Genomic DNA, 25,229 nt, shown 5'->3' on the forward strand with positions numbered 1-25,229 from the left:
GCTCACCCACACCAAAGCGTGGGATGAAGCAGAGCGTCAGCAGTAAAACATGGACAACACAGGAAGAAAATGATAGAAGAAGCTAAAACAATGTAGCAGATGGAAGTGGCTGGCTGACCGCAAGGAAAAAAGGGGAGGAGTCAGCCACTCTGCAATACACTAAAACCTCCAGCCTAAAATTTTAGGCCAGAGTCCAGACACATCACAAAACTTAAAAACCCTAGACACACACGTCTCATCATTAGCTAAAACAGAGGGCAGATCCCCAGCAATTTGTGCTTCTGCCCGTGCATCACGGTATAAAATGCAGTCTGTTAAAATGTGCCGGACAGAGCTGTGCACACCACAAGCATCACAAAACGGTGGATCCTCCCCCATAATAAAAAGCTATGTGTGAGAGGACAGTGCCCGATCCGAAGTCGTGTGAGGGCCACCTCCTCCCGCCTGAGCAACCGGCAGGAGGAACGACATGGCCGAGTGGTTGACTTTATCAACCGCAGTTTATTGGCCGTCACCGCCAGCCATTCATCCTCCCACAACTCCATGCACTTCCTGTGGAGTGCAGCGATGACTGACTGCAAGGGAATAGGACACTGGACCACATCCTGCTCTCTGCAGGCCTCCTTGGCAGCCCGATCGGCTTGTTCATTGCCCCAGATGCCAACATGACCAGGCACCCAGCAGAAGGATACTTCTGTACCCCGCCGTTGGAGCAAGTACAGTTGGTCATGTATCAGCTGGACCATCGCCTCAGTCGGATACAGGTTCTGCAGTGATTGTAAGGCACTAAGAGAATCGGAGCAGAGAAAAAATCTATCGCCCCGAACACGATTCATCTGCTCCAGTGCCTTCAGGATCGCACGGAGCTCCGCTGTGAAAATGGTATATTCAGCAGGGAGGCGAATCCGGGTAACTTGATCAGGGAACACTACAGAACAGCCAAGGGAATTCTCCTGTTTGGAGCCATCAGTGTACACGACAGTAAAACCGTGATGCACATCTAAAATGTTAAAAAACAGACATTGGAATGTAAAAATCTGGTGTGCGATCTTTCTTAAAATTAGTCAAATCTAAAATAAGTTTGGGTCTCCGGAGGAGCCATGGGGGGGATCTGCTACAACCGCGACGCAAAACACGAAGACCAGCCATAGACATTGCAGCGAGGCAATCCTGTGTGCGAATCCCATAGGGCTGCGTCGCACGTTGCCGGTTATGAAATAGCTGTGCCAGAGGAGGCTGAGCAATGGCAGGGTATGCAGGGGTGTATAGTGTGGACAAAGTTTTATACGCCTGGCGCACTGTAAGTAGCCGTTGCCGCATAGGAAGTGGCGGTTCACCAGCCTATGCACAGAGGCTTGGTATGTGGCTAGTTCGGAATGCCCAGTGGCCAACCGAAGCCCTTCATGGTGCACAACGTCCAACATCTTCAAGTAAGAAGGCCTCGCAGACCCATACACCGTGCACCCATAATCGAGCCGAGATCGCACAAACGCCCTGTAAAACTGGAGCAGACAAGTCCTGTCAGCTCCCCATGTACTGTGGCTAATACATTTTAAAATACTTAAAGCCTTAAGCGACCGCCGTTTCAGGTCTTTAAGATGAGGTAACCACGTGAGCTTCGAGTCAAAAATGAGCCCCAGAAACCTCACCGTGTCTTTAGAAGTGAGAATAGTGTCCCTCATCCGCAACTCAGGAATGGTTAAAATCGAACGAGAACGGTTAAAAAGAACACATACAGACTTCTCGGTGCGAAACTTAAAACCACTCTTCCGCGCCCAGTCATCCAAACGTCTAATCGTAAGTTGCAACTGACGAGATGTCGTTGCAAGGTTTGAAGAAGAGCAAAACAAAGAGAAATCATCCACAAACAAAGAACACTGGACAGGACTTTTCACTATGGACGTAATGCTATTAATAGCGATGGCAAAGAGAGTCACACTTAAAACGCTACCCTGAGGGACACCGTTCTCCTCAAAGCGATCAGACAGGACGTCACCAATTCAGTATCTAAAATATCGTGGCGAGAGGAAAGACTGAATAAAAAGAGGAAGACAACCCCGAAAACCCCATTCGTGAAGTTGCTCCAGGATGAGACGCCTCCAAGTGGTATCGTAGGCCTTCTGAATGTCACAAATACACATAGAAGGCGGTGACGGCGTAGGAAAGCTTGTTGTATAGCCGCCTCCAGTAGGGCCAGGTTATCGAAGGTGGAACAAAACCTCCTGAACCCACACTGCAAGCGACTAAGGAGTTGCCGGAATTCTAACATCCAGACAAGGCGGCGGTTGACCATCCGCTCCAAGGTCTTCCCTATGCAACTAGTGAGGGCAACACTACGGTAGCTACTCGGGCTCGTGCGGTCTTTCCCAGGTTTTAAAAAAGGGATTAAAACTGCCTCATGCCACGCGTCAGGAAAGTGACCCGACACCCAAATTCCATTAAAAAGTGCGAGGAGGATTTCTTTGTTGTGCATTGTGAGGTGCCATAGCATACTGTAATGGACCCTGTCGTGACCAGGGGAGGTGTCACGAGCTCCAGACAATGCAGAATCCAGCTCCCACATAGAAAATGGGCAGTTGTAAACTTCATGAGATGTGGACTGGAAGTTCAGACTACATCCCTCAGCAACGGCCCTATGGCACTGGAAACCTGGATCCTGACTGGTTGTTGCAGTAACTGTGGCAAAATACGCTGCCATAGTCTGGGCAATGTTTCGCAGATCCGTGTGGAGAGTGCCGTTATTAATTACAGCAGCTATGGGACACCTCCCATAATGGAACTTTTGGTGGAACGATTAATGGCGTTCAGGAACTGTTGCCATGACCTCTTCTTGCTCTCACGAATAATGCGGCGACACCTTGCCCTTGCCACCCGAAATACTACAAGATTCTCAGCAGTCGGCCGAGACGTGAACCGACGCAGAGTCGCACGCCTGGTCCTGATGGCAGAGCGGCAATCGGCACTCCACCAAGGCACAGGTGGCCTCTTCCGGGGGCCCATGGACTGTGGAATGGATGCTGCAGCGGCGTGGTGGACTGTTTCGGTAATATGATCCACCCACACCTTAACAGTCGCACAGTGTTCGAATTGGGCCAACTGGCTATAAAGTGTCCAGTCAGCTCCACTGAGCACCCATCGTGGTGGTCTTCTTTCGGGGCCCACGCCATCTTGCAGGTGAATCCAGATGGGGAACTGATCACTGCCATGCAAGTCAGCGACCACTTCCCAGTGAGCACTGGTGGCAAGAGCTGCAGAGCAAAGCGAGAGATCAATGGCAGAGAATGACCCAGTCACTGTGCAGAAATGAGTACTCTGTCCTCCATTGAGCAAGTAGGCACAGGATGACAGGAGACGCCTCTCAATTGCTCTACCCCTGGGGCAGGTAATTGCAGCGCCCCAAAGCACATTGTGGGCATTAAAATCACCACAAATAATGAATGGTTGGGGGAGCTGTGTAAGAAGGTCAGTGAGGGCCACTTCATCAAGGGACTCATGTGGGGGCAAGTAAAGTGAACAGACAGTCAGTGGATGACGTACTTGCACAGACACAGCGACAGCCTGTAAAGTCGTCATAAGTGAGAGAGGCGAGGAGTGGTAGTCCGTCCTGATGAAAATACCTACACCTTCTCTAGCTCTCTCTCCACGCAGGTCGTACTTTTTGTGGAGTGTATAGCCTTGCAGCTCAGGGGAGTATGAGGGATGGAAATAAGTCTCCTGGATACAGAGACACAGTGGTCTACCCTGAGAGAGTAGACGAAGTTCCTCCACATGCGCCTGGAACCCTTGCAAGTTCCACTGAAGTATGGGAGCCATCTATGTTGGGGGTAGCACCTTCATCCTATCTCTCCGACGGGGCGGGGAGACCACAGCAGGTGGAGTGGCAGGTGTGGGGTGAGCTGATTGCCCCACACATACGTCGTATTCCATCAACTCTGGTGAAGAGGCAGATGAAGCCTCGCGTAAAACATCAGCCGCATGGTCAGACGGTTTACCATGGGATTTGACCCGGTGTTGCTGCGGAACAGGAGCTTTCTGTGGTTTGGTGGGCTTTGGGGGAGCTGATGTGGGAGTGGTAATTGGTGCACTAGGCTTGGGAACAGCCTCAGCTGTTGGAGGCGACAGGGGCTGGCCCAAGTTCGCCACTATACCCTTGTCTGCCGTTCGAGTAGGGGCTACCAGCTCTGAAACACTGGCTGTGTTGCAAGTGCACTGACAGCTGCAGGTGTTAGTTCCAACACTAACCACCTCAGTCTGTGTTGAGGCATCGACTTTTGGAGTAGGCTTCTGAACCAGGGATGCGAAAGATGTAGCAAATGTGGGAGGTTGCATCGACTTATAGATCTTCTTGGCCTCACCATAGGGGATTCGCTTGGTTGTTTTGATTTCCTGGACTTTGCATTCCTCTAAAAATATTCGGCAGTCCCTACTCCAAACAGGGTGGTTCCCAGAGCAATTAATACATTTAGCCGGAGACGAGCAACCAACTCCTTCATGAGCAGCCTTACCACAGTTGCCACAAGTCGCTTCGCCTTTACATCCTAAGGTGGTATGCCCAAAACGATGGCATTTAAAACAGCGCATTGGGGTCGGGAAATAAGGCCTCACACTAAGGCGAAGGAAGCCAGCTTTAACATGTTCAGGACGTTTTGTGCTACTGAAGGTCAGAATAAAGGAGTCGGATTTGACAAGATTGCCATCAACCCTCTTCATGACGTGTTGGACATCAACGATACCTTCCGGAGCCCACTCACGTTGCAGTTCGTTCTTGGGAATGTCAACTAGATCCCGGCATGTCACAACACCTTTGCTGTAGTTCAAGGTGCTGTGCAATTCAGTGTCTACGGCATACTCTCCAAGACATTTAGCAGATTGGAGGTTAGTTGCTTGCTGGGAAGTGGAAGTTTCCACTAGCAAGGTCCCATTACGTAAGCGCTTCACCGATTTCAAGGAGCCACAGATGCTCTCCAATCCCTTTTGTATATAGAAGGGTGATACCTTCTCAAAACTACCCTCCTTCCGTTTCACAATGAGAAACACATTCTGAGCACCAGAATGCATCCTGTTACTAAAGACTTCACTTGTCAAAGATGTGCTGCAGTCAAGGGGACTGACTGCATGAGCCCTCTTCAGAGACTGGGTGTTAGAACCCTCCAGCGGCCCACCCTTTCCACTGGGAGGAGGAAAAGAAGATTTCGAAGGATCCATCTCCGTCCCACGAGCAGCTAGGGAACTAGAAGTCCACCTAGACAGAGCCCCGCGTGCCTAGGTAAGCCTTATACAACTGAGGTGCGGCAGATTCCCCAGAGGTTGCCCGCTAATGACTGTTCCACCTGAACAGCCATGCACCACATCTGCGCGCAGCACACCTTGAGATTGAGGGGTCGTTTATAGAGGTTTATTCCATCCTCGGGATCCGGGCAGCCAAGCCAAGATTCCCACTCCCTGAGACACACAACATTCCACCGCCGCACCGCACGGTGGTCGTTGAAGCATGCCCAGAGCTTATGGTGACAGGGGACTGGCGGCGCTTACCAGTCCCCAGCTCAGGAACCCCGGGGTCGCCAAGCCCGTACCCAGCAAATGAATGCTGAGCCCCTGGGGGCTTAAGGAAATCAGTTATCTCCTCCACTTTATGCCTCAGTTCTCCAATTTCCGTCTTTTTTTTTGCTTTTTCAGAAAGCTACCCACAACGATGTCTCCATTGAAGTAGTTTTCAGATCCTGTAGGTGTCTCTTCTGTCTGCCTCTGTGTGCTATGTGCTGTTTCCTGCATAATCAATAGATGTCACTAGGTGTCCAGCAGTCCACTGTCTGCTATGTGCTGTTTCCTGCGTTTCTCCAATAGATATCGCTAGTTGTCTAGCAGTGCGGCTGTCTTCTACACCGCTCGTCTCTTCTTGTTGGATGTTTCTAACCTCTCTCGTAGGATTCCTGTTCTTCTCCTCCTTTGCTTTTGTTTCTAAGCATTTTCTTATTTCACTCACCGCCTCTAGTAAGTCGTTCTTCATTTCCTTCTTCATATATTTTCCTCCTCCTGCCACTTTTCCGATCATCACAAGAGCATTCTCAATACAATGCACTGCACTGTCCACCATCTTACTATATATAATGAATTTCCTTGAGACAGAGAAGTTGCTGTCCATGCGTCAGCACGGCTTTAGAAAGCATCGCTCCTGTGAAACGCAACTCGCCATTTTTTCCATGATATCTTGCAAAGCATGGATGAAGGCTATCAGACGGATGGCATATTCCTTGACTTCCAGAAAGCGTTTGACTCTGTGCCCCACTGCAGACTCCTAACTAAGGTACGAGCATATGGGATTGGTTCCCAAATATGTGAGTGGCTCTAAGAATTCTTAAGTAATAGAACCCAGTACATTGTCCTCGATGGAGAGTGTTCATCGGAGGTGAGGGCATCATCTGGAGTGCCCCAGGGAAGTGTGGTAGGTCCGCTGTTGTTTTCTATCTACATAAATGATCTTTTGGATAGGATGGATAGCAATGTGCGGCTGTTTGCTGATGATGCTGTGGTGTACAGGTGGGTGTCGTCATTGAGCGACTGTAGGATGATACAAGATGACTTGGGCAGGATTTGTGATTGGTGTAAAGAATGGCAGCTAACTCTAAATATAGATAAATGTAAATTAATGCAGATGAATAGGAAAAAGAATTCTGTAACATTTGAATACTCCATTAGTAGTGTAGCGCTTAACATTCATGTCAATTAAATATTTGGGCATAACAATGCAGAGCGATATGAAGTGGGACAAGCATGTAATGGCAGTTGTGGGGAAGGCGGATAGTCGTCTTCATTTCATTGGTAGAATTTTGGGAATATGTGGTTCATTTGTAAAGGAGGCTGCTTATTAAACACTAATACGACCTATTATTGAGTACTGCTCGAGCGTTTGGGATCAGGTCAGATTGACGGAGACAATGAAGAAATTCAGAGGCGGGATGCTAGATTTGTTACTGGTAGGTTTGATCATCACGCAAGTGTTACAGAAATGATTCAGGAACTCGAGTGGGCGTCTCTAGAGGAAAGGAGGCGTTCTTTCCGTGAATCGCTACTGAGGAAATTTAGAGAACCAGCATTTGAGGCCGACTACAGTACAGTTTTACTGCCGCCAACTTATATTTCGCAGAAAGATAAGAGAAGAGAGATTAGGGCTCGTACAGAGGCATATAGGCAGTCACTTTTCCCTCGTTCTGTTTGTGAGTGGAACAGGGAGAGAAGATGCTAGTTGTGGTACAAGGTACCCTCCACCACACACCGTATGGTGGTTTGCGGAGTACGTATATAGATGAACCTGTCATAACCATCAATAAGGCAAAGGTAAAATCTAGACTAGGCAGCTGGATCAGGAGGCAATGTGTGAAATACTGGACTAAAAGCCATAAATAAAAACACGACGAGCTAATAATGCCGAAATTATTTATTAAGAGAACTTCTGCAACTTTGGGCTTAAACACAAGGCAGATTACACTCATGGTAGATGTAATGACTGCCTATGCGAACTTCAATTAGCACACGGACACGACGCACACCGAGGAAGAGTGCAGACTAGGGTACAGGCGATCTTCCAATGCTACTCAACTGAGGCCAATTAGACACAAAATACTTGTGTCATTACTTCTTGTAGAAATTGGGGCTAATAGAAATGTAGTAGAGCGTACAGAGACTCCTTCCCTCCCTCCCCCCAAAACACACACACACACACACACACACACACACACACACACACACACACACACACACACACACACACACAATTTCTCAAACATCACTAGCTTTGTTTAATTGTATAGTAAAAGTCTGGTAGAATGTCAGGAGACAATGCTCTCAAAAGCAGAAGCTGTCGACAGGCTTTGTCAAATACTTGACTGTTTGTGAGTAACATGTTTGTCAAACAGATCGTGTTTTCCAGAAATTCTGAAGGCACACTTATTTAATAAACAACAATTTTTTATTGCAACATCTCTCTTTGTATTGTAAGTTTCCACGATTGTGGAAACTACAATCAAGGACAAAAACAAAAGGGCACTGACAGTTACCAAAATGGTGGAGGTGTTGCACCTTTCCCAACCATATATTACGCAGGTATATATTAAGAAGAAAATCAGTATTCAACACACAACATACAAACAGGAGTGCAATAAAATAAAAAGAACATAACTGAAGCCCTCCAGTTCCTCCAAACACAATGTGTGTTCCACATTGTGGTATTTTAATGAACTGTCGGAGGATCAAGAAGAGATTGAATCTGTGAATACTTTCGTCTTCTTTTTCAACATGAGTGCAAAGTAACAAGTTACTGACTGTCCATTTGGAAAACATTGATGTAACTGTCAGGTTCTGTGTATACTATTTCCTTTAGCAGATTTTATTATAGATCATCATACTCTCGCAGATTTTTGTGGGTATATTTTTCTTAGTTTCAACTATTGCCTGCACAATAATCTTGTTTGCTTTTTCTTATTTATACGCAGTGTCAAAGTCAACGCAAGAAATGCTTTCTCTGCATTGGTAGTCATTTCTGCTAGTATCAAAATACTTCACAACATGAACAGCATCTGTTTCAAAAGTAAGTTTAAATTGATAAACTTTGTTAGGAAGTCTGTGGGCTTATTCAATAAAGCCAGGGATAGGAAAGAGCAAATTTGACAAACAAGTGACTGTTTATGGGAGCCTTAAAGGTACTAGTTGGCTTTTCTAGAATGACAGGGAGAGACCACACAAATTCAGTTTCAGTGTGGGCAGGAAGGGGATTAGACATTTATTTTCTCCCTCCGGATAAATTAAATCTAACATTTTAAGTTCATAGTAATAATTTTTCAGTAATCAAATTGTGTTATGTGACTAATTAGTTACAGAAATTTTTTACCTAAGCGAAATTTTATCAATATTAGTCATCCCCTCGACAACCAGCTATTCACATTATTGAGAGCAAAAAAATTAAGGAATTCAAGATAATGATAATACTTAATTTAAGAACTTTATGTATGACATAAAAAGCAAATGCAGAAAAAAATGCTATCAAACCATATTACTCCAGTCATACTAGAATTGGCTACTTTTTAGGTTGGCCTCACCCATCAAGTCAGAAATGAACTTGTAATCAGACATATCAGTGCCAACAAAGATCTCTATCACTTTCACATAATATGCCAAATGATATCCCTAAGAAAAATCAAAGATCAACTACAAGTTATTTCACCAAACTGATACTTCAGAATGTAGAAGTGTAAACAAACTCAGTAACGGATTGTTTTTACAGGGTAAAAACAATTCTGATCATTCAATTATTGAAAAATATAACACCTGAGAAGCATTGTATAAATGGTGACAAGTACAGCTCATCAATGACAAATCATCACAAACGTACTGTCTGCAACAAGTTCTGCAGAATAATATGTTCAGCTGAAATGATATTCACAAATGGTGAACACACACGTGCATGCCCATGCACGCACGCACAGGTAAACTCAAAACTTATAGGGTCTTACCGAGGTACAAACTGGTTAGCTGGTCGCTTTGGACGGTATTCTGGATGCACCATAAACAACATCTGTGGAAAACCTGTACCAAAATATGCCCCATCCGTATGGTGGTGTCGTGAAGATTTTGGTGTATAAACATCCATACACTTTGGACAATATGCCTTCACCATGGATTCACCTGGGATGTCTGATAAACCTAAGGAACATTCGCCACTATAATAAATTATAGGTTTAAAATTTTCATGCAATACATGACTGTTGAATGCTGAAGTCTTATATGTTCCAGCATTTCTTAATTTCACACAGAATTACAATGCCAACAGCAAAACTTGAAAAAATATCATAAAAAGTTAACATCCCTAAATTTTGGATGTAAAACAAAACCAAGGGGCTGAAGTCTAAAGCCAGAGGCATCAATTCATCAACAGGCACATAAACATGACAGATCTCTCTAGCTTTTGAATGAATCCTTTCCCAAGCCACAGACAGTCTTTTGGATGCCTGTGGACAATTCAATGCCTCTACAATTTGCTAAGTTGATTGTTATTTTTGCTCCTAAATTATTTACAGTCTACAAGGATTTTCCATTATTAAATTAACAATGAAATTAAAAATCTTTGATGCAATACTTTTTTTTTGAAGGGTAATAAAATATCATTCATCCAAATGAGTCCTCCACCTTCAATCTCAGAGCATATCACTGACAATGAAAGTGACCATATCTGGAATGACAACATATCCACCATCCACTGAAATTACTGTTTATTTTCCACTATTGGCCCATTTCCACCATCCATTGTAATTATTCATTGTTTTCCACTAATGACCAATTTTGGCTATTATGCCATTTTCAAGCAGTAGTTGGCGTGAGTAAGGACAAGTCACCAATGCATACGGTCACCAGCACATGATGGGTAAACAGCTGGCTTGTTTCATGTTCCAAGGATCACTTTGCACGATTAATCTCAATGATGTGGAATGGGACATTTTAAATTCACATCTCAAATTAATTTGTAAATATGGCTACACGTTGAACATTTTTATTTTAAATATTCAGACATGAGTTAGTAATTCCTACCCACCAGCTATCACAGATTACACTAATAGAAACTCTTCTACGGAACAGAAAGTTTTCAAGGAGAAACTTTCAGTTTGTTTTAAAATTTTAATTTGCTGACTGATATTTTATGCCACTGGGTAAGAGATCAAAAATTTTTGTTGCAGCACTGTGCAACCTATTTTGGGCTAAAGACAACCTTAATGTGGAGTAAAGAATGTCTTTCTTCTGATATTGTTTGTATGTAGATCATTGTTACTCTTTAACTATCGTGAATTATTTGCAACATATTTACAATTAAATATTAAAATAAGTGTACAACTAGTACAAAATAGTTTAAAGAGTTTATGTTGACACAAATGAGACCAATGCCTCTATGTACACTCCGTTGCTGACGTTATTACCTGTTCAGCAATCGCCGAACTATGAACATTTATTTGACTACAGTTGACATGCAGCGGAAAGTTTTTTCATTTCTCCTGCTGTTCATAAACTGTTTTTGTAGTACGCATGATACAATGTTGTAATTTACTGCTTGCCATATGCTGGTGCCTGGACAACTAGGGGGTTTGCCCTTGTGCAGAGCAACTACCACTTGAAAATGGCACAAGAGCTGAAATTGCTCATTAGTAGAAAATAAATAAAAATTACAGTGAACGGCAGAAATATCGTCACCTTAGAAATTTTGTACAACTGTAGTACCTGCTCAAAAGAAAGTAGCTGAAAGAGACAGTTTTCTCACAAAAAGTGGAATTGTAACCTGAATAACATATGCCCCATTATTATAACAACATTCTGTACATTTTAGCTGTAAAGTATTTTAAGTTCACATGAAAAACAAACTAAGTTTAAAGAAGTAAATATCTGTTATTAGCTGCCTTACAACTTCATGCTTAGTAACTAGGCTCTCCACACTACACTGCTACATGCTGAGCACAAAAAGCAGTTTTACCTATGCAACAAGGGCAAGTTTACCAATTACAACAATGACTAACAGCTAGGTAGTTACTATTTAGGACTCCTGTGATAAAACTATTCCACATAGTGAATTTGCAGTTATGTATGCCACACAGAAGTGGGCCAACAGTACTCCATCTGCTCCACATGATGTGTATACAGCACTTAAGTGTTCATTGCTTGGAGGAGTTCGTGGGGTTTTGATATCTTAAATGTGATACAACAGGTACTGAACATATGAACCAGAAAACTAGTAAACTTCCGCAACAGAGAATAGTATTGCAAGGAAATTAAAAATATAATGACAGTGTGTTGTTTTGTGCTACAATGGGACTAAATACAAGACGAGTGTGCTAAATGCAATAGTTAAGCTATTTCAGCTGTCTGTCCACTTCTTCCTTTTAAAGAACAACGATAACCTTGCCACTGTGAGGTGAGAAAATTAGTGTTTAATGTCCTGTCAACAACAAGGTCATTAGAGACTGAGCACAAGCTCAGATCAGGGGAGGATGGGGAAGGAAATGGGCCATGCCCTTTCAAAGGAACCATCCCAGCATTTGCCTGAAGTGACTTAGGGAAATCACGGAAAACCTAAAGCAGGATGGCCACAGATGGGTTTGAGCCGCAGATCTCCCGAATGCGAGTCCATGAACAGTAGCAGCAGCAGCACTACTAACAGGGTGCCCCTAATACGAGCAACATACTGTGAATAAATACAGGATAGTTACACTTACGACAGAACCTTTTTTAATACACATCTCTCTCCATACACAGCCATTATAAATAGGAAAGGAAAGACTCGAGGAAGATATAATGAAAGATGTTATGCCTCCAAGTTCTATCATTAGCTTTCTCAATACAGAGGACCGTTACTATACAGATATCACATACAGGTTCAGATTATCAACAACTGAATGCAATCCCTTGAACTTACAACAGAGCTAACATGAAAAGCTTTTCAAATTCTAGCACTTACAATATGTGATGACTCATTAATTGCCAAATAAGAAAACTAGTATGATAATTATTGAGGTCAATTATGGTTCTACTTCCCCTACGTTACTCCATACACACAAAATGTGGCAACACCACAAAGTGAGACAACTTAACACAAAGCTTTTGAAACAACAGATTTATTTGTTCAGAGTGGACAAAGTCTAACAAACCAAAGTGTGGACATTCTACTAGAGTGTGTGTACTGGGAAAGAAACAGCAAAACAGCATGAAGTTTACACTAAAAATGGAAAAGATACATTTTTATCTTTATTCTTACTTTAGAAAAATTCTGCTATAAGAGTAGTCTCAAATCTGCCTACTGGCTATTTACCTATTGGCAACATTGGCTGGCTTTCACAATAAACTCTTGGGCAATGTCCAAAGTCACCAGATTGGTATTTTTCTATCATTTGACCTATTCCTCGATTTGTAAGAATGTATCTAGCATGGATGAGACCGTACAACATTTCAGCTGCTTGCTCAATAAGATCAGATTGGTTTGGATTGTCCTCCAGTTCATCATCTGCAAGAAAAATGGAAACCCTATTAACAAAACAAACATGCATCAACAGACTGGTGCAAAGCATCAGTTTTACAAGCCAAATTCAGTTAAAAATAAATAAATAAATCACCAAATGTATGAAACAGCAGTCACAAAATAAACACTCTGACCTAACCAGACTTCATTTGGATGATTGTTTATGAGCTTATTGAAAACATTGAGTAGTAGACAACCCCAGCAGCAAAACACCTCCACCAGCTGGAAAAGATCTTCATCCTCATATGTCATGAGACTGCGTACCATTTCGTTACTGTTTGAGATATTTAGATATCTGCAAGTTTTATTCTCTACACACAGTTTGTGCACAAGTACGGTCGAGTTGGTAGTTTTCGCATTCCCCAAATTTGTTACCTCAACAGCTTGGGATTCACAGAAATGTTTCATTACTCACTACTTCTTCCTCACATGCAGTTCATGCCAGTTCCTCTAATTTTTTATTCTTAGCAGTCCAAGTCGGTAATGATACAGAGTACTGAATACGTTTTGTTTCCCATGTTTCCTTTCCCACATGCAGTTTATGTCAGGCTTGGATGAGTTGGCAGTATTTTCAAGACTCCAATTGCTTCCCCCATGATACATTTCTCATTCTAGTTTCTACTGTACAGGAAATTACTGGCTTTTCTATTGGTCACTATCTTGAATTATTGGAAAGTTTCAAGAATTGACTGGAAAATTTACTTCTAATTTACAATATACTATTCAAATGTTCTCACAACAATGATAATGTAGTACATTTTCTCACTGCCTAGAGCAATCATGTAGTGGAAAATATGCAGACTGTGATTTTCTTCACAGATGAGGCAAGAAATGATTAAATGTGACTTGTGTCAAGAAGCGTCCCAAGTCTTAGTAGTGTCAACAGCAAATATTAGAAAAACATTTATATGTAACAACATTCAGTAATGAATACTTTGTAACAGGTACATGTCTCAACAATACCAAATATATACAATACAAAATATAGTCATTACTTTTACAGCCCTACTTCATCCTCTCCCCCCCACCCCCCTTTCCCTGGCATTTTCAATTAATTCTTAGTGCACACACACTACAGTTGATGCAGCTGTGAAAACTCTGTCTAGTTTTGTATTTAATTACTCACGGGAAAGAAAATTAGTTTTGTATTGGCCATCTATGTATGAGAAAATTATCCACATTTTAATAAATTTACAAGATTCTCAAATTATCACTTGTCAGCTTAAGAACTTCAACAACCTTTAACAATGCATCAGGATTAGATATTTCCCTGATATTGATTTATTTTTTACCTGAAGAAGACTGTCACTGTTGCAAGGAGCAGTAACAAATGGTACAGCAAGGAAGCTAATGCACAAGTTTTCATCAATTGTCCTTTTTGTTATTTAACAGCCTTCCCTTCCATTTGCTTATTGTGGTCTTGCTGAATGATCATGATTACATGGTCTCTACACATTAGTAGAATTTAAATAATTTGGTACTGGTCCCTAACATAGCTTGTATTTATTGGAAATCTCTCAGAGTGCAAAATCCCAAGAGATTGGAAAAAAGTACAGATGACTCCTGTATATAACAACAGTAAAATAACAGACCCACAAAACTACAGACCAATACCCTTGATATTGGTTTGTTGCAGAATTATTAAGCATATTCCATGTCTCAATATAATAAATTTCCTTGAGACAGAAAATCTACCCACAAATCAGCAAGGATTTAGGAAACATCACTTGTGCAAAACTCCATTTGTCATTTTCTCAGACAATATCCTGCAAAGCATATATGAGAGGCACACAGATGACAATAAAATTCATTCAGAAATTTGCTAGTGACAGACAAGTGAGCTGGACCATATTTACTTCCAGAAGCAACATAAACAAAAGCTAATAGAGACCTATGTCAATAAAGCATATCACAGCTTACATAACCATGTGTTCGTTCAGTAGATAAGAGTAATGTCTGAACAGGAGGGAGGTCATTCAGGATGCTCATGAAGTACGAGGAAGTACAAAGTCTTGAATTTATTATCAAGGACAAGCATCAGCAGAAGCCCCTCTGCACAAACTTACCAGGTTCAAGATCCAAAATCATGTCAAGTGCCTGACGATAGTGTGGAACTTGTTCATTCAATCCGGTAAGATTGAACTTATCCTGAATGTAGTCTTCATCAACCTACAAACATGTAATAAAAATAGTAATTAAACCACGAAAGGTGAAGTAAAAGTGAAAGGGAAAGAAAAGTATTAGAGGAAAGAGGATAGTGTCTCATGGGGATGAGAGGGAAGGAAAATATTGAACCTGTCAATACCTGCTTTGGCATATGAGATCATCACAATGGCACTGAATGGCAATATGTGGAGAATATGTTCTACAACAATAATTATACTTATTCTCATGAAATCACATTGTTTTGCTTTGACAATTTACCAATAAAATATCACCTTTCAACTAAGCCTCAACCCACATCCCAAAAAAATTATACAGAAGGAAAACAAATATTTTCATAGCCCTGTTGTATATCTGTTTGCACATACACGCATCACACACTGCAATATCATTGTGTTACATACAGAAGCCAATATCCAGAATTTGTGGGTTCGACCTACACACAGGCAGAGAAGAAATGGGGGTGTAAGAATACAATGCAGACGTTGGCAGGTAAGGTGGTAAACGGACTGGTAACATTCTGGACATAGAGAAAGGGGAGAAAAGGTATAGGAGTAAGTTACAAAACTTCACAAAGAATTACAGCAGCAAACATTTCCTGATGTAGCACTGTGACGCCCTACACATGCAATATAGAACTGACATGAACGTTCAGAATTTTATGAACACAGTAGTCCTGCACAAAAATATCACATACAAATCAGTTGGGCTGGAATTTGCTTGTGTCATCTGCAACAAAGTAACTCAGGCCCAAAGGACAACATGATGCTGACTAAGAGCTGTGTCATATGCCATATACCATCATTTTGACAGAATACAAGAGATGAAGGGGTCACTCACTAAGCTGATAGCTTTCCAGTCCCTAAGGGCTGCTATTTCCCATTCAAGAAGTACCTCAATTGGTCTTGCAAGGGTGAGTGCACTTTCAGTCCCCCAACCAAGGAAAAATCAACTTCCTAGACAACACAGTCTCTCACACACAGTCTGCTCAGCTATGGAAGTGGACTGTGCCATTGTTTTTAGCAGAAAATTCCAAGTTTGAGGGAAGGTGGCGGTGGTGGTGGTGGTGGTGGTTAGTGTTTAACAACCCGTCAACAACGAGGTCATTAGAGATGGAGCGCAAGCTCGGATTAGGGAAGGATTGGGAAGGAAATCGGCCATGCCCTGTCAAAGGAACCATCCCAGCATTTGCCTGAAACGATTTAGGGAAATCACGGAAAACCTAAATCAGGATGGCTGTAGACGGGATTGAACCGTCGTCCTCCCGAATGCGAGTCCTGTGTGCTAACCACTGCGCCACCTCGCTCGGTTTTGAGGGAAGGCTGTCAGCTGGTGCACTCAAGAGTTTATGAAAGTGGTAATTATGGAAGGAAAGAAAATAAATAAGAAAATACAAGCCATAACGTTATCATTCACAATAAGTCACAAGAGAGAGTGTTTGCAGTAGGAAAGATTTACACAGGACTGTAGGTCAATGAGTGCAATTCTCTTTACAGGTTGGCTTGTAAAGTGACAATAGAGATGCCTTGATTTTGACAGAAACCATAACTTTTTGTTACCCATTAATAATCCATGTATTCTACAAGGTTTGGAGACTGCAGATAGACGGCACTGACACCTCATCAAAATTTTCGACTGAAAACCATTCAGTCATCTTCAGGTAAGGTTTACACAGCAGATTGCTGGTGCACATCAATTTTATACAAAAAATTGTCACAGTGGCATACACACAGGTTTTTGCTGTATGAACCCCTTACATTGAGTTTATTTCCCTCTGTCAAATGTCGTTCCATATGAGGCATATGCATAACAGTGGTATTGCACAAGTTCCCTCTCACTACCTGTGAGCCAGCAGAATAAAAATTTGGGGGTCAAATTAATTGCCACTGCAAATAATATTTGGTGTAAGATTTTGTCTTTGTGAAGTAGTTAATGAAATCGCAAGGTCCCATGTTTTATCAAGTTGAGAGTTGCCAATAGCATTAACAGCATCTTTCACTAAGAGTATTTCCACAGATTCCTTAATAACTGAATCCCAGAAGGATCCCATCGTGGGTCAGATTTCTGCAGCAGAATAATCATCAGTACTCTTGGAATACACTGCAAAGCTACATCAGACTTACTTGGGTGCAAAGGGCAAGTGTGGAAATCATGTTTCACACATCTATCATGAACTGTGTGTGGTCTGACCAATGTTGGTTGGTTGGTTTAGAGGCGGGAGAAGGGACCAAACTACGAGGTCATTGGTCCCTTGGTCCTAATAAAACAATAACACAAATGTGAGAATAAAACGAATGAAACATATAACTCAAAACAGAAAGAAAGGAAAAGCCATAAGAAAGAAGGAAAGATGACGAATGCTAAAAGGAACACACTAGAAACAGAAGAGAGTAAAACATGGAAGCAGATTACAGTGCCTGGCCAACCACAAGAATAAATAGGGAAAGCCAGCCACTCTGCAACACATTAAAACCTCCACCCTAAAAGAACTAGGGTGGAGGAAACAGAGGGACAAAGAACATGAACTAAAACCTAGATAGAAGTATAAAACCCACACTCATAGGTAAAACTAAAACTGCTGTGGAGGCATTGTTGGCCAACACCGAAGGCAGGGTACTGGGAAAGTTAACAGTCTGCCACAGAGCAGCTAAAAGTGAGCAGTCCAGCAAGAGGTGGACAACTGTCATTTGGGAGCCACAGCTACAGTGAGGTGGGTCCTCGTGACAGAGTAGGTAACCGTGCATTAGCCACATATGGCCAAAGCATAGCCGACACAGGACAACCGATTCCCTGCGAGAGGACCACATGGAAGACTTCCACACATTCATAGTCTCCTTAATGACACACAGTTTGTTGTGCGTGCTGTTATGCCATTCCATCTCCCAAAGCCGGAAAACCTTGCGGTGTAAGAAAGAACGCAGGTCAGCTTCAGATATGCGTATCTCCAGAAGCGGTTTCCGCGTCCCGTTTGGCCAGCCTGTTGGCAAGTTTGTTGCTGGGGATTCCGACATGTCCTGAGGTCCACACAAACACCACGGAACGGCGGGACTGTTCCAGGGTATACATGGACTCCTGAATGGACACTACCAGAGGGTGGCAGGGGTAGCACTGGTCAGTAGCTTGTAGGCCATTCAATGAGACCGTACACAGGAGAAATGACTCACCAGGGCATGAGCAGATGTACTCAGGAGCACGAGATATGGCCGCCAGTTCTGCAGTGAAAACACTGCAGCCAAATAGCAAAGACTGCTGCTCAATATGTCCTCCATGAAAATATGCAAAGCCTACATGACCATCAGCCAATGAGCCGTCGGTGTAAACCACTTCAGAGCCCTGGAAAATGTCAAGAATCGAAAGGAAGTGATAGCAGAGAGCAGCGAGGTTAATAGACTCCTTAGGGCCATGCAAAAGGTCCAGACAAAGCTGCGGCCGAGGCGTACACCATGGAGGCATACGTGAACGGACCAGAAGTAGTGGTAGTAAAGGGAGGGACTTGAGTTTGGAGAGAAGGGACTGCACGCAAACCGCAATTGTTAGCCCCGATCTGGGCTGGCAATGCGGGAGATGGACTGCCCGCGCAGGAAAAGGAGACTGTAATTCAGATGCTCAGGGGAACTATGAATGTGCGCTGCGTAACTGGCGAGCAGTTGTGCACATCTCATCTGCAGTGGAGGGTCACCAGCCTCCATCAGTATGCTGGTCACCGCACTCATCCTAAAAGCTCCTGTCACTAATCAAACCCCACAATTATGCACATGGTCGAGTAAATGCAATGCTGAAGGTGCCGCCGAACCATAAACAACACTCCCATAGTCAATTCGGGATTTGAAAAAGGGCTCTGTAGAGCTGCAGCACGTACAACGATCTTCACCATTTATGGTAACACTGGGGACAGATGTTGGGGCCTGGTACCCGAAAAGGTGTTTGATCTTTGCCCAGACTTAAAAAGTGATGTGTGGCACCCAATTGTGGAGACATATCTCTCCCAACACTCCTCCTCCCGTTGTTTGACAAGGTAGCGAACACGGGCTCAGAGCCGTTTAAAGGCTATTAGTTGCTCCAGGGAAGGGCGCCACTTATGCCGCTAAATACAGCTCGCCAATGCTCCTTAATTGCTACAGTGACTTCCGGCGACCACCAAGGGACTGCCTTACGCCTCTGGCACCCTAAAGAGCGAGGGATCACATTTTCTGCTGCAGAAACAATTGTGCTAGTCACCTGCTCAACCATCACATCAATGTTACCGTGTGGGGGAGATTCAGTGGTGACAGCAGAGGTGAAAGTTCCCCAGGGTGCCTTGTTAGAAGCCCATCTGGGCAGTCATTCGACAGGAAGACGGGGAAGCGGTCACTACCACACAGGTCGTCATGTGCTCTCCAGTGAATATATCGGAGAAGTCCTGAGCTGCAAATTCATAAATCAATGGCCAAGTAACTACCATGAGCCACACTGAAATGTGTGGCGGTCCAGTATTTAAGAGGCAGAGGTCGAATTGCGACAAAGTTTCGGCATCTCTGCCTCGGCCAGTAAGCATGGTACCACCCCACAAGGGGTTATGGGCATTAAAACCTCCCAGGAGGAGGAAAGGTTTAGGGAGTTGATCAATCAGTGCAGCTAATACGTTCAGGGGGTACTGCATCATCTGGAGGAAGATATACATCGCAGACAGTTATTTCCTGCGTCGTCCTTATTCTGACAGCCATAGCTTCAAGAGGGGATTGAAGAGGCACATGTTCACTACAGACCGAGTTTAGGACATTAATGCAAACTCCACCTGACACTATTATAGTCCCTATGGTTCCTGTAATATCCCATATAGACATGGAGGACAGGGTTCCGCACTGCTGGGAACCAGGTTTCCTGGAGGGCAATGCAGATAGCAGGTGTAAAGCTTAACAGTTGCCGTAGCTCAGCCAGGCTGTGGAAAAAAACTGCTGCAATTGCACTGGAGGATGACATCCTGACTTTGGGAATGCATGGAACATTCAATGAGGCAGTTTGTGGGTGCCACCGCAATTTCCTTGGTCTTAGGGGGTCTTCTTTCTGGATTTCTCTCACTGTTCCTTGGGTTTCCCTGGCTGGGAGGACTTCACTGGCTCAGTCTCCAGAACTGAGGATGAGCGTAAAGCCCTACGACCAGCTGGTTTTGGGCTCTTCAGCCACTGGCAAGTGCTGTATTTCCCACTAGAAGAAACCTGGGAAGGGAGTGACCCAAAGGACCCCTTCCTAGCGAGAGAAGCTGAAGAAGACTTATGCTTCTCTGGCTTAGAAGTGGGAGTGGATGTCCCCAACGGTGTGGGGGAGGGAGGGGGGGGGGGGTGTTGCACCTGAAGTAGGTGGTGCAGGAGCAAGACAGGGAGGGAAAAAATGCCACCCACCGTCAAGTGGGCAGGTGTGGTCTTCCGGCTCTGATAGCTGACCTGAGTTGGCAGAGCTGACGGTGCCAGAACTGTTCTAGGCAGCGTAAGACTATGTCATACTCACAGGATGCAGGCGTTCAAATTTTCTCTTAGCCTCTGTGTAGGTCAGTCTGTCCAGGGTCATGTAATCCATGATTTTCCTTTATATATGTAGAATTCTGCAATCAGACGAGCAAGGTGAATGGTGCTCTCTGCAGTTGACACAGATGGGAGGCCAGACACATGGAGTACTGGGATGTTATGGGCGTCCACAATCTCGGCATGTGACTGGAAGTACAGCAGGAAGACATATGGCCGAACTTCCAGCACTTAATGCACCACATCGGGGGAGGGATATAGGGCTTCACATCACACCGGTAGATCATCACCTTGACCTTCTCAGGCAATGTATCATCCTCAAATGCCAAGATGAAGGCACCAGTGACAACTTGATTGTCCTTCGGACCCCGATGGACACGCCGGACAAAATGTACACCTCGCCGCTCTAAATTGGCATGCAGCTCTTCGTCTCCTCCGCCACACACCGTCAGGTGGCTTGCGGAGTATGGATGTAGATGTAGATGTAGAATAAGGTCTCTGTTAAATATGATACCCTGGAACATATTTAAGCTCTTACGGGGCGTGATGGTTACAGAAACATTCGCCAGCTTGTCACAAGTGAGTAACTCCCGTGACTAGGCAGAGGATGCCGTTTTGATCAAGACTGATCCAGATCTCATTTTGGAGAAGCCCAGCACCACCCCGAACTTGACCTCTAAAAGCTCAACAAAAAACTGAGGCTTCATTGTCAGGAAAGATTCCCCATCAGCTCTCGAACATACAAGGTACCGGGGCGAATAAGATCCTCTGCCATTCTCAGCCTGACGTTCCTATCATGGTGTGGCCAGAGAGGGGAACGATTTGGGGTCATACTTCTGCGCGTTGAATTGATCTCGTGTTCGCTTAGAGATTGCTGGTGTTTTACCACCAGTAAGAGATGGACTAAACTTCACTGTGTGTCATCCACCCTGATACCATCCACTCCGACCAGGGGCCCCTCACCACCAGCCGCAGCAAAGGCCACCTGGCAAGATGGCCATTGCCGAGAGTCCTGATGCCCTAGGGCAATGCGCATCTACCCCTTGGCATACGCGGGGATTTAACGGTGCCGGCATCAGCAGATCGATCCCTGTGTGGTCAAGGGCTATAGCCAACAGGGTACATTGTGGCCCCACCACAACGGACTGTCTACCATGCTAGATATCAGATGCAAAGAAGTCCATTGTCATCGTTGGCGCAGAAAGTGACACTGTATCGTGATGGTGGAAAACACACCCAGGAAGGAGTCCTCGCCCAAGAGATGGAGAATGGGCAGGACTGCAATGTGACCAAGAGAAAGTGGGCTAAAGATCTCAATGCACAATGTACAATGTACAGAATGGACCTTGTAAGGCGTCCATCAACTGGCTCGCTCTTTGCAAAAATTTTGAAGAATTGAGGTCAAACCCTCTAGGGGGCCATCACATAAAAGCTGAAATGTGTGAAACTCCTTTAAGTCACCTCGTACGACAGGCAGGAATACCTCTGACCTATTCTAACCGCCAGACCGGCAGGGGGGCTGACCAATGTACTTTGCCACAGTGACAAGGTATTCTGTAAACTCCAGCCTTCCACAAACCCAGGTCATCCTTCAACATGCTGAGAAGAGCACACATCTTTGTTGGTGACCAGAAGATTAATGTAATGCTTGTTTAGGGTACTCCCTAATCTAGATGAAATGTTGCCCACATACCAGAGGAAAAACCTGGACTTTAATAACTCCTCTCCCTGCACCAGCTATCTGAAGTGTGGAACTCACCGAAGGATCAACACACACACACACACACACACACACACACACACACACACACACACACACACACACACAAATAAAATTAAAGGCATGATGGCTGAATGCCATACTGCTGCTAGGCATAATAATGCTCAATATTAACAGTACCATAATAATACAAAACACACGTTCATTTTGAAGAAAAAGATCTGTTATTTCAGCTTGTTTATGCTGTATCCTCACATTCTACAAACTTGTTTTTGTAATGCCAAATACCTCCCTTATTGTGAGACGTGTTCCAACTGCTGGTGAGATCAACAGCAAGTTCTACCTGGCACTAAAGCTGTAATACTGTCTCACATCTCTAAAATACTAGCAGACCTGTTTTGGCAGCAGTCAACAATTTACAGTGGCAGACATACAGGTTTCAACTGTACAACCCATGTAAGGGGAGCTCAAAACACTACATGCTCAATACTAAGATGCCTCTCAATACAGAATAACATTTCCAGAAGAGAATCCAACACCATATTTGGAACTCACTCAGGGAACACAATTCTTAAATATATTAACGATTCAAATGAAAGGCGTCAACACTACTGGATTTTGTTTTATTACGGTGGTGGGATCACTATTCTGGCTTCAAGATAAAATGTGTTACTCACAGAATTGGTGGTACAATACTGAATAGCATGTAATTTCGAACATTTTTGCCTGTTATCCATGGATTTCTTATTAATCTATGTAACTCACAGACTCATAAAAGCCTTTCTAGCAGACAGATGTTACACACCGACAAATGTATGAGTGCATGCTGAAGAGTAATTTCTCCAATTTTTTTGTGAAAACTCTTAAGACTTTTTAAATAAAACAAACAGAATTAACATTCTACATCCTTTTTCTTCATGTCCATATATTTATTTCTCCACAGTCACCCTGGCAATAAATACATTTCTCCCAACGAGGTAACAGTTTCTTGATACCATCACTGAAGAATGTTTAACTTTGTTGTGGTGCTTCATCACTACCAAAATGAAATCCTCAAAGGTGTTCTTTATGATTTGGAAACAGAAAGACATGGGACTGGGCCAATCTGGGGCTGTATGGAGGATGATCAACGACAATGAATGCAAGGTATCTGATTGTTGCAGATGTTGGAGCACTTGTGTGTGGTCTGGCATTTTCATGTTGGAGGAGAGAGAGCTCCATGTGTGTACGAACTTTCAAATTCAAAACATTAATACAGCATGCTGTTTCTCATGCACTGAGACAGTTACATTACACAACACTGTTACATGCTACAATTCAGAGCCCTCTACTGGCAAAGGGCTGCAAATATGTTGACAGGAATAATACAGATATTGAAAGTTAATGTTTCTTTTATTCAAAAAGCTTTAACAGTTTTCAAATAAAAAATTCAGAGGCATTACTTTTCAGCACACCTTTGTATTTTCTGATTTAAAGTTTCCAGTTTTATTATATGTTAAGTGAATAATGCACTGCAGTGTCATTTTTCTTTGTTCTGTAAACAGTCATTCCCAGTAAGCATCTGTTCACAGAAGAACACGAGTACTACATAATTAACCTGCATAGTTACAGTATTTACCTCACAGAAGAACTCATTTCCTCTAAGCCCACAAAACCATGATATCCAAGAAACCTCCTCAGAGCTGCTCATTGTCCTGAAAAATGAATCAGTTACAATAAACAATTATATACATAATAATTTCTCATACTTGAGTAGAACATTGCAGTTGACTGAAGAAAAAAGTAAATTAATCTATTGCCTATGTGAAGATTATTCTAAAAGCATGCTACATGACTAAAGCACTTACTGTACAAATGAACAGTAAATTGTTCATATTATCCAAGACCAACTAGGTATCTGCACTGAATAACAGCCAATCTACACAAGGGGTAATAAATTCAAAAAGAGACTAGATATGTTTCTAATATACTGCATGAACATTAACTGAAATACAAGAAGAAATAACAAAATAGTGTTTAAACAGGAACAACGAAGTTTTGAAAATGAAGGGGTAGATAATTTCTTCTCCTGATATTTCAAACACAAAACATCTACAACTACATACACATGCCACAAACCACCATACAGTGCATTGCAGCAAGTACTTAGTACCACTACTTGTCATTTCCTCTCCTATTCCACCTGAAAATAGAGTGAGGAAAAAATTAGACTGTCTAATAACCTCTATACAAACTCTAATTTCTCGCATATTACCTTCAGGACCTTTCAATGAAATGTACATTGGCAGCAGTAGAATCATTCTGCAATAATAAATCTGTGTAATAGTGCATTGCAGGAAGAGCATCATCTTTCCTCTAGAGATTCCCATCTGACTTCATGATGCATCTTCATAATATGTGTTTGCTGATCAACAGCAACAGAACTCAAGAATGAGTTGTACTAGCATTCTATACACTGCCTCCTTTATGAATGAGCTACACTTAACCAAAATTCTCCCAATAAAACGGAGTCAAGCATTCACCTTCTGTACCATCAAAGTGATGTGCTCTTCCTATTTCATATCACTACGCAACATATTTATTCGCAATGATTGTGTCAAGCTGCACCCTACTAAGGCTGTATTCAAACATAGACCTGTCTTTTATACTTATCCACATTAACTTAGACTTTTCTGCATTTAGAGCAAGCTACCGTTAATCATACCAATTAGAAATTTTGTTCAAGTCATCATGAGCATTCCTGGTGACTCAACGACACCTTCCCATACACCACTGTGTCGTTAGCAAACAGCCATAAATT

The 25,229-nt window shown here is 43.1% G+C and overlaps 1 protein-coding gene across 4 annotated transcripts in view; it reads right to left on the reverse strand.

Moving 5' to 3' along the window:
* The window catches only part of LOC126299525 (casein kinase II subunit beta-like), a 78,740-nt gene that overhangs the window by 32,392 nt on the left and 21,119 nt on the right, over positions 1 to 25,229 (reverse strand). For all 4 annotated transcript variants that reach the window (XM_049991500.1, XM_049991502.1, XM_049991499.1 and 1 more), the window contains 4 exons: positions 24,048 to 24,123; positions 15,115 to 15,217; positions 12,842 to 13,033; positions 9,507 to 9,696 (listed from right to left, as the gene is read on the reverse strand). In XM_049991500.1, the coding sequence (XP_049847457.1) occupies positions 9,507 to 9,696; positions 12,842 to 13,033; positions 15,115 to 15,217; positions 24,048 to 24,123 (561 nt within the window). The remainder of the gene's footprint in view (positions 1 to 9,506; positions 9,697 to 12,841; positions 13,034 to 15,114; positions 15,218 to 24,047; positions 24,124 to 25,229) is intronic.

This window comes from Schistocerca gregaria, chromosome X, assembly GCF_023897955.1.
Source record: "Schistocerca gregaria isolate iqSchGreg1 chromosome X, iqSchGreg1.2, whole genome shotgun sequence".
Lineage (NCBI taxonomy): Eukaryota > Metazoa > Arthropoda > Insecta > Orthoptera > Acrididae > Schistocerca > Schistocerca gregaria.